The sequence below is a fragment of the Gallus gallus genome, chromosome 10 (genome assembly GCF_016699485.2).
Source record: "Gallus gallus isolate bGalGal1 chromosome 10, bGalGal1.mat.broiler.GRCg7b, whole genome shotgun sequence".
Classification (NCBI taxonomy): Eukaryota; Metazoa; Chordata; class Aves; order Galliformes; family Phasianidae; genus Gallus; species Gallus gallus.
The window spans coordinates 8,168,699-8,179,284 of NC_052541.1; the positions used below are offsets into that span (position 1 = coordinate 8,168,699).

Consider the following 10,586-nt stretch of genomic DNA (forward strand, 5'->3'; position numbering starts at 1 on the left):
TTACCGGCAACCAGCCTTTCAAACAGCTTCACGGTCATACACAAGAAAGCGAGCTCTGTCCCTCCACTAGGTGTGTGGGAATTTGGTGCTTGGAAAACGAATCAGTTTCAGATAAAAAATAGGGGTTTGAGTGGACAGGTTAAAGGGATGTGCTGTGAGAAATACTAAATTTAAAACTTCAGGTATTTAGAGCTGTGGACATTAAATAAAGATAACGCCATTCATGAAAACATACACAATGCTTTAAATATTTAGATATGTCAATAGTTATAATGGCCTAGCTGTAAGAATTAATACATCAGTCCAGATAACTACTTAGGCAGATCATTTCTTAGGAACACAAATACTTATTTCTACATGTGGAAATGAATGGCACATTTTAAGCAGCTTTTAGAAGATTGAAAGCATAGTGGTTGTCATTCGTCTTCATATAGAACAGAGTTATAAATTAATAAATAGTTTTCAAGTGATTCTTGTATACTATGGGCTGTGATATACAGCCTTACCCTTAGGGTTATTTTTGTGTTAAATTGCAAGGAATTCTGACAAAATTTGCAGGAAATATGGAATTAATAGTCAAAACAAAACAAACAAACAAAAACCCAAAACTTACAATTGGAAAGTCTCATTGTATTTTGGTGACCAGGTGTTGCTCTTTGTCTTGGTTCCATGTTTCCTTTTCTTGTCACTTAGGTTAGGACCTAATACACAGACTTCCACAAATGGCCGGAACATAGCTGTTGTTTGCCAGTTGAGATTATTAATTGCTACAACTAGAGGGGGGAAAAAAACAACAAGAAAAATAAAATTCCATTAGAAGGACTTAATTATCCAGTATGACTGCGTACCTAGCAAAAGGTGACCTGAGAGCTTTCCTTCTGCAGGAAGCTGCATCAGGAAAGGGTCACAATGGTATTAGGAAAAGGTTCTTCATGAAGAGAGTGATCAGGCATAGAACAGGCATGCCAGGGCACCGAGCGCATGGAGTTCAAGGAGTATTAGGACAGTGCTCTCAGACATGGTGTTTGAATTTTGGGTGGTCCTTTGTGAAGCCAGGAGTTGGACTTGATGGTCCTTGTGAGTCCCTTCCAACTCAGGATATTCAATGATTCTGCCTGGCAAGCCTAGGAGAGTTTTTTGCCTGTTCTCTGCCAACTCCTGGCTGTTATATATAACTGTACTCACAAGCTTAGAAGTATATTTAAGCTGGAAATACATATATTTATTTATTTCCAGTTACAGCAGCAGTTAGTACAATTGAGCATTTTATGAATAATTTACATCAACAGCTCTTTTTTCTGCTATGTTTGCTGTAGCTCAGAGATCAACTTTTACTAATCTAAGTGATACTGGGTTTGATTTAGACTTCGTATTGTGCAGAACAAAGGAATTTTATTTGTTAAAAAGGAAACACTTTAAATCTTGATGCAGTGAATTACCACCTGTCTCTACTAGAGATTGTGGAGAATTAAATTACATACAAGTAATTGAGAAGTATATTTTGGAAAATTATATACAAGTAATTCAGAAGTGTAATTTGGCAAATTAGAATTTATGTAACCTTGTATAACAGATCTTGTCTACACTGGGAAGCATAGACAATAGCTTGTGCTGATGTTGAGCAAGGAAGAAGTACAAACCTGATCACTTGAAGCATACTCACAACTTTATAAGTACTGTAATGCTTATCATTTATTATTTCACTGTTGGTATGTTTTAATTAGGATTTAGCGCCTGGGAATTTTAGATGTTATCGCTTTCCTTCTGAAATTAGCTATTTGAAACTTACCTTTTACAGTAACCTTGTGCTCACCGGTTCCAGGATGTGTAGAAACATCCACCTGTACAGATATCTCCCCCACTGAATTATTAGTGGTTTGGCCTGAAAATAATAATTGGTAGGTAAGCATGATTAGTTTCTTGGCATGTCAAGAGAAACAGAAAGTGAAAAATGAATGATATTTTTAAGGAATTTGACTTGCTTTTTATGTTCAGATGGGACTCAGTTATTGATAAGTGATTTTGCCACAGAAGTGCCTATAGCAGCAGAAAGTTTCTATGAAGCATCTCAGTAAAACAGGAAAAAATGTTCATTAGAAACCATCAGCTCTCATTGCCGTTAGCTGTGTGTGCATCCTGATATGCAAAAGTTTGTGGTTGTGTAAATATTTTCTTCCACGAATCTTATTGCAAACATTTGGGCAGCTGTTTCTGCATTGCTATCGATGGATCCTTTTGGTGTAATCTGTAATTACATTCTCTACAGTGGTTGAACATTGCAATGTCAGTTAAATACTCTAACCCCAAACGTTACTGCTTCAGAGAGCAAGATTTCTTCTTGACACATCAGGTGAAGAAATTCAGTGCTCAATTAACTTGTTCAGAATCCTTGAACACGGCTCCCTGCTTTCCTGCCTTCAAGTGAGTTTTGCTCAGAATTGTCACGAATTAACTTTTAGAATTCGAGTGTTTTAGCAAAAATGCACGATGTAGTGTCTTAATCTGATTATGGTTGCTGTTACTGAATTGCAGGTTCTCTGAAAAAATTTTGCTGCTAAATGATTCCAGTATCAACCAGATAAAGTAATTCTGAAATGATGTTTGTTTTTTTTTATTGCACAGTATTGTTGGAACTCGCATCTTTGAGCAGTAGAGACCTGATAGAAGTTTCTGCTTCTTGAAACTGTATTTATTATGTAAAAAGAAATTGTTTGGGGTGTGAAATGCTTTGTAAAATTTTTCTATTAAAAAGAAGTGACTTTTAAAAGACCTCATTTTCATTATGCACAACGTGATGTTTCTGATAGAGCTACAATCAATCCAACCTGCAGAGCTGTGTGAAAACTGCCAGTGTCTTCCCTTTTTCTTTTTCTTCCTGAATTCTTAACTTGAATTAAATGAAGAAAATGCATTCTTTTTACACCTACAATTCAGAAAGCAGACTATTACTCCATGACTCCTCTGTGTATCTTTGTCATACTCTTTACTTTCTGATGCTGTAAATGAAATCGGAGACAGTACAGACTGGAGCTTCTAGAATGTTAATCTATCCTGTTATATCGTGTTGTGAAATTCCATGTTTTGGGATTGCTACACTACCAATATCAATGTTAACAAGTTCCCTTTTGGGTGGTGGATCTTTTTATGCGTGATGGAATCTTTTGTCCTGCTGATTTAAAAAAGCTTTTACTGCCAAACTGTGTAGAAGAGAGCCATGAGTTTGCAACATCTACTCAGGCGTAGGAACATTGAATGGGTAGGATTAATTGAACATACTGGGAGGGAATAACAGATGTTTTCAATCTCTCTCCCATTCAGAATTTAACAATAATTTACCCTGACTGCAATGGTAGGTGAGCCAGGCTGATCCTGAAGACCACTGAAAATATTGGTGAGTGTCAATTAATTGATTTAGCTTCTAGCTTAAAAATCAAAACCCTATGTGCAGAAATCAGGAATGCTTTGGAAGAAAATGATTAGCATTTTCATTAGGTAGGCTGTGCAGCAACGTGTGGGTGGTGTTAATAATGGAGAGCACACTGTTAGCGATGGCTCATTAGATGCTACCAATACCAAATCTATGAATTTAAGAGATAAGACTTTGCTTTTTATAGCCTTTTTTTTAACTGTGCAAAGTATTTCCTTGCAAACAGCTCCTAACTGATCCTTCTCTTTATTTTTCTTAGTAGTCTATAATTCACAGCAATGCTCTAAGCAATACCGCAAATATATGGTGGGATTAGTCTAATGTGTGCAGTACTGTTTGATATGGTTATAAAGAATTCTGTGTGAAATGTCATACAGTTTTATATTGGAAGCAGCTGACATTAAATGACCCTATAAAATTCCTGTAGCAGGACATCTCAGCTAGTAGAGGCAGCTTCTGATGGAATCCAGAATATGAGCTTTGTTTCCTTTGGTTTACCAGCACATCCATCTTGCATTTGCTTGCTCTCTCTTACTGACCTGCTGAACAAACTAAAGATACAATTTCAGAACATTCAGTATTTCCTTATATCAGATTTTGTTGACATTGAGGAACTATGAAACTTCATTTTAAAGTCTCATATCTGTCTCTGCTGTTTTGCATTTTTCCTTGCTACCAGCCCTTGTCACAGTAGCAATTAATGATTCTGATTGCACTAAAGAAAGGTCCTTTCATCCTACTGCATTTAAAACATTGATTTAACAATAAAAAATTTCTAGCACTGTACCGCAGAGGATGATTGCACTTTTCTTCCTTTAGTACTGTACTTTAACTCATTAGAGACTTAACAAAAGTACAAATAATTCTATTTTATGTTGGAAAACATTATGATTGCTTATCTGCTACTGCTCCAGCTCTAAACTGTGCTTTAGACTTTATTTGCTTCCTAATATAAATGAAGTAAAAGACAACATCCTCTCATTGGTTGGTTTTAAAATGATCGCCTATGTTCATTTAGACTGCAGTCATTCCATTGCAACAAAAGACTGCAATGGAGAAAAGTGGAGTCCAGGATGCTCCATGGTTGCTCCTCCGTGGACGACTAATTCTGTCATCTAGTCCTTAGCAGCTACTTTTGGAAAACTGTGAACTTGTGGACTCTGGTAGGGAAAATCTGACAAAAGATAAGGAGGAAAGAGAGCCATTTATGTTTTCTGTAACTCAAGCAGAAACTCATTTACTAAACATTTGTGACCTTATTTTGTAAGTAAGGTGGGATTTGACAAAAACATTTTTCCTCTTCTGTTCATCTGAAATTTTGTAGTTGTCTCATTTTGTATTACTGTGCTGGTGTTTGTTATTTCTCTTCATCCAGTTGACATGGATCTATACTCAACTTCAAATTATTCAGACTATAATTTGCTGCATCTTGAGCATCCTGGCTCTCTGATTTCCCAGTCCTGCATCCCAAATGAAAGGTGATCATTTCTTACATATGTTTTCCAGCCTTTCCTTTAACTTTATTTGGTAAGTCCTTCTCTGTCTATACTGCCTCCTTCTGCCCGTGGGCTTTGTGTTTGTAGTTCTGGAGCTAGATGCTCTTTTAAAGACGACTTGGAGTTTTGTGTTGTCTTGACATTTTCCTCCTCCCATCTAGTCACAAATGTTGGTGAAAGTAGTGAATTTTGTAGTGCCTTGGCTTCAAAATTGTCAAAGATAATAAGCTAGGCTCTGAAATAGTCTTCAAAGATATGCTAAAAGATCTTAAATTTATGATGGCTCACATGTATTTATTTGTTTGTTTTACTCTGGTTTTCAAGACTTTCTCTGTCTCCCTGAGGATTAGAAAGCTAGTTTAAAAGAAAAACAACTAGCTACAAGCTAATCATCATGCATGACATGTTTTTAGTACCTGAGACAGAAAAGCTCACTAAGCACTGGGAGTCAGGCAATAAAAACAGCTGAACTGGCAGCATTAATCTGTGGTAACCCTATCCTGCCCCATTTGCCTAACAGGCCTGTTGAGCATAAATCTTGCTATTTATTGAAATACCATACCAAGATTTTCACCTCGTTTTCTGTATAAGGCATAAGGAAAAAGTTGGACATATCTTCAGGCTTCCCCAGAACGGAATGCTACAGAAATTACATAGCTGTGAAACCAACATATTAATTTAGACATTCACTGGGCATCTTCTGATAATGCCAAAAACTATGCGAATATAGATCTCAAGAAGTAATGCCTCCCATTCATTTCCATGTAAACTACAACAGATGCAAAGAACACAATGATACATTACTTTTGGAGCAGCCATTATATTTTTCTGGAGTTGTTTTGCTAATGTCATAGATGATATACTCAACTCAAATAGTCATTATATTATTTTTCATTGAATCCTAAGGCTGAATAATTTGTAGGAAAATCTGGAGTGCCTGTTTTAACATTTTTTTTTTTATGTAATGCAAAGAGTAAATTAAAGATGAATTCTCTGGATGTAGGAAGAAGTTGAATGTTGTTTTTTTTTTTTTTTCTTGTGTATATATATAGAGAGAGAGAAGGAGGAGGCTATCGGTGAATGCATTTTTCCCCCCAGTGTGCTGTGGAAGATGATGGCTTACTGCTACTGCAAGAAAGCATGGAGCTGGTGAGAGAACGTTTATTGCCCCCTTTTTACTTGTGCCCTCAGTGCACAAATGAAAGAGGAGAAAGATTCCATGTCTGCTACTGAATGCATGAGATGGAGAAGCAAAGCTGTTCATGACTATTAAAAAACATGCAGCACTTGCCTGTGAGCAGCAAGTACTACTTAATGAGGTCTGAGTGGACTGGACTGACGGTTGCAGGAAGGGCAAAAGCTTTTAGCTGTTGTTGCACAATCTGGGAGAGGCTTTTCAGGTAACTTAAGGACATGTACATTTTACTGTTATCGCCCTGTTCAGGGCTGCATTTTTCCTCACACATAGATTGATAATGATAACCATGCTAACTGCAAAACGTGTTTTGGTTGAATTTAAGCTGTTTTTACAAACTATCCCTAATTGCTCTCTTATGGGGAGAATACTTAGTTATGTGATGACTGACTTTCAGCAACCATTCTTTAACCAGGCTTCCATGAAAGGATTGAAAGGATTTAGGAGGTCTGTATTTGATTAGAAGACATAAATAATTTATCCTAAGGATTATTTTGTGTGAAGGTATTAAGGTTGACAGAAGATTCTGCAGTGTTTGTACGTTTCCCAACTGTTTGAAGCCATGCTATTAAATACATTCGTACCCATTTGACATTTTGTATTGTCACATGGTGTTATATGAAGAATTCTGAGGAAAATAATACAAAAGCATGCTATTATAGGTTTAAGTATAAGGTACTCATTTGAGCACCAGAGTGGAATCAGCAGCTGAAGCCGCTTCATCTGTGCCTAGTATAGACCATCCTTCTGAATGCGTGATGTGAGGGCTGGAAATCATGTAACCCTGTTAGGTTCCTGTTTTTTGTCTAGCCCCTTGTGAGTTTGAGCAGTGAGAAAGCATGGATGAGCCAGCTTTTATCTGGAGTCCATCCAAATGTATCCGTATTTCTTAAGCAGTGCTGCACAGAGGCAAGTGTAGATTCTTTATAGGTCTTTATATGTATTCAGCAATCCTCTAATAACATGAAAAAACATCCTTTTTTAAAGTGATGACATGTAACTGATGACTTTGTTACACATTGTTAACAAAACATTGATACCTTTTGAATACTTTCTTTTTCATTTTCTTGAAGACTTAAGAAAAACTGTAATGTATAAATTATGTATTCAGAAAGGAGCACTTATTTAAAGAGCACCTGAAGAATTTTTCCATCACAAAAGGCTGTCAGGTAAATGTTTTGTAAAAGTAGTTGTACTTCAGCAGCGTTTTGATTATTTGAATGTTTAAAACATTAATTTTCTCTATTCTGAATGCATTTATTTTGCTATGAAGATACACTGGAGCACTTCTGTTAGTTGTAATTCTATAAGCTTCAATACTGTGCTTGTTTTTTCTGTTGTCAGTTACTATCCTTTGTGATGTTAGTCTGAAATTCTGCAGCTTTCCAACTGTGATAAGCATTTGTAACAGATGTTGCAGCAAAGCAGTTTATGATATTAACTCCCTTTAGTAAATAATAATTAGTTGAATCTTTTGATCTTGATTCAGGTTCTCTTTTCAAGCACTTTTTAATGAAATTTGTTTAATATGCGATTGAGGCCTCAATTTGAAAATACAATGGATGAAGCAAGGATTAAATTCTGTCTGCATTACAGGTTATGGCAGAACTGGAAATGTACAGAAATTAAAGTTCATAACGGAACTCCAGATCAGTTTGCAAAATAGGGTAGTTGATAATGCAGCAGTTTTGAAATGCAAAAGAACAGGTAAACTTCCCTTTTTCCACATATAAGAACGAAGTTATTTTTTTACTGTAGCTTGTGATGATGTCTAACTGCTTGTCTAAGCTATCTCAGTTTGTATTAAGTTTGCTGTTGTCTATGGTAACTGTTAAATTAGTATTTGAACTTGATTCTATATATTTAAAGTTCTGCAGAGGAACACAGTTGCTTGGTATTTAGAAATAATTTCTGTTTATTTTTAAGCATGTCATTTCCTTCCCAGTGTTGGTGGGTTTGCAAGAAGAGTTACAGTTGCTCATTCTAATGAGGTAAATATTTTCCTTTCTACATATAATCATTTCATGTGTTTGGATGCTTCTTCCTCTTCAGCTTTCAGTTGTTTAACGCGAGAACAAAAAAATTCAATACAAATCAACCACTGTAAAGAATACCTTTTTCTGCAGCCATTTAAACGCTCAAGTGGGGAATGTAGTATGCTAAATATTGTTTATATATACTTGCTAAATGAGTATTGATTTTGTCCTTAAGGAATACAAACTCTTTTAAGTGAAGCTAAAACACATATTGCAGTTCTTTTGTGTTTTTGCTATGTCTGTATGCATAAAAATTTTGTTATAATGGGTATTGCTGATAGGTGCTTGCTTTAGATGCAACAGTGGACCAAATTCAGGGCAGCAGAATATTTGAGGTCTTGTTATGTAATGTAGGTTATTGGAACTAGATTCATGCAGGTATTTGTAAACAGATGACTGTAGATTACAGTGTAATGTGCAATAATGTATATATAGTTATATATATAGTATGTATTTCTATTATATATAATTATTTATATTATATATAAAATATAAATATACATATATGTACATATACATATTTTATCTGTTTATTTATATTTATCTAAATGTATATTTATATTATATATATATTTATATATGTATTTGTACACATATGTATATATATTATATATATGTATAAATATATATATATTTTATATGTACATATATATATGTATACATATATATATTTTTATATATGTATATAAATATACATATATATATTTATACATTTATATGTACATATAAATATACATATGTGTATGTGTGTGTATATATATCAGAGGATGTTATAGATATTAACCCTGGGGTTATATTTATGGTATTATGTACTGAGGTGCTGACCATATGGTATGAAAGTGAGTTAGGAGTTGAAAGGCACATTTCTTCACTTTTTCATAAGCTTTTCATTAGTTTTTATGACGTTTTTTCTTGCCTGGACATTTTAACATTTTAGCCTCCTTTGAATAGATCCTGAGAAATGGCTTGTTACTGCTTGGTATTCTCAGAGCGAAAATTTGAGAGAGAGAAAGAAAAAGAAAATTTATATGATAAATTAAGCTATTATTTTTTATTAAAAATAAATAAGCTATTATTTTATAAAATAATAATTTAAAGTGAGAAATAATGTATATTCCTTAGACCTTGTTTTACAACTCTATATAACTTTCCTAATATGGGTAACTCAATGTATGTCAGAGGTGAAAGCAATTGATTTCCAGCTTAGCTATCTAATTAAAACTTCTACACATCTTGTGAGCAGGGGCAGGGTAGGTATGTCTAAATAATCGAAATGCATTCTTTTTGAACTTGCTAAATTATGTCCATTGTATTTAAGAATTGTAAAACTACAGTTCCTAAAATAGACTGTTTAGTTTGGAATATAATGCATGTTATGCATACAAAACGAGTTCCTGTATGTACTGTAGAGGTATGAAAACACTATCATATATCGATAAGGAACAAGGTAAATAATAGCTTCTTTTTGAAAGAAAGTATCTTTGCCTAAAAGAATAACCATGAACGCTTCATGTAGTGAAATGTAAGTCCTCTTCTGAAACACACCATTAATGGATATCATCATGTGGGCATATTTGTGACAGTAAGGTCTAAAATAGTAGTGGTTGGAGACTGTGATTTAGCAACCAGTCATTTAGAACATTTAAAGTTTGATAGATTTGCATCTTTCTTACAGATCACTTACTTTGAGACTTCTGCGTGTCTATGAATTTCTTTATCAAGGCATCAGTAGTTTGTGTGTAAAGACTAAGAGCGTATTTCAGGGAGTGTAGGTCTGGGCTCTTTTCCAGGAAGTTCTTTTTCAGCCCACTTCCTCCAGCGTGGAAGTATTGCTAAAAAGTATTAAAAAAAAGAAAAGTAAAATTCCAACTTGCTTTTAAAAGTAAGATTGGCAGAGCCAGTTAGATTTGTGATTGTTGCAGTGAACTATTGTCATTTCTACAATTGTTCTTTCTGAAGGTGAAGATTTAAGATTTGTATGGGAAAAATTTAATTTTTTTTCTATCTAAAAAAAAAAATCTCGAAAAACAAGGTATAGTTTACAGCACGAGTAAGGAATATATTCTTTCTGAGCACAGAACAGAATCTTTCTGTTACAATTTTGAAAGAGAAGATTCTAGATTATGAAGTTGTTGATTATCATTGCATTGTAACTATGCCTGGAATTATGTTTTGCTCTGGGAAATAACTGGAATCTGGTTTGACCTTAATTTTCACCACATTCCTGTGTTGAGGGCTGCTGGTTATTGCAGGGATAAAGGTACCTGTAGGAGCAAAACAACTCAGAAAATGATTTCAGGTCATCGGGCTGGATCTGCTCGAATTTCCTGTGCTAAACAGGACGAGACTGGACCTACCTTTAATCTACTTGGATCTTCAGACTTTTTGCTGTTGCCTATAAATGGTAAGCTTTGTATGTAAACAACCATATC

At 34.7% G+C, this 10,586-nt stretch overlaps 1 protein-coding gene and 1 non-coding gene across 3 annotated transcripts in view; one reads left to right on the plus strand and one right to left on the minus strand.

The window, feature by feature from the left end:
- The window catches only part of LOC107054177, a 62,173-nt gene that overhangs the window by 33,696 nt on the left and 17,891 nt on the right, over positions 1-10,586 (plus strand). Inside the window, exons 3-9 of the transcript XR_006931130.1 lie at positions 3,319-3,391; positions 4,803-4,905; positions 5,976-6,072; positions 7,192-7,287; positions 7,715-7,825; positions 8,045-8,109; positions 10,454-10,558. This is a non-coding gene — a transcript (uncharacterized LOC107054177). The remainder of the gene's footprint in view (positions 1-3,318; positions 3,392-4,802; positions 4,906-5,975; positions 6,073-7,191; positions 7,288-7,714; positions 7,826-8,044; positions 8,110-10,453; positions 10,559-10,586) is intronic.
- The window catches only part of UNC13C (unc-13 homolog C), a 141,331-nt gene that overhangs the window by 4,238 nt on the left and 126,507 nt on the right, over positions 1-10,586 (minus strand). For both annotated transcript variants that reach the window (XM_040706919.2, XM_040706923.2), the window contains 3 exons: positions 9,839-9,986; positions 1,790-1,882; positions 614-773 (listed from right to left, as the gene is read on the minus strand). In XM_040706919.2, coding sequence (XP_040562853.1) covers positions 614-773; positions 1,790-1,882; positions 9,839-9,986 — 401 coding nt within the window. The remainder of the gene's footprint in view (positions 1-613; positions 774-1,789; positions 1,883-9,838; positions 9,987-10,586) is intronic.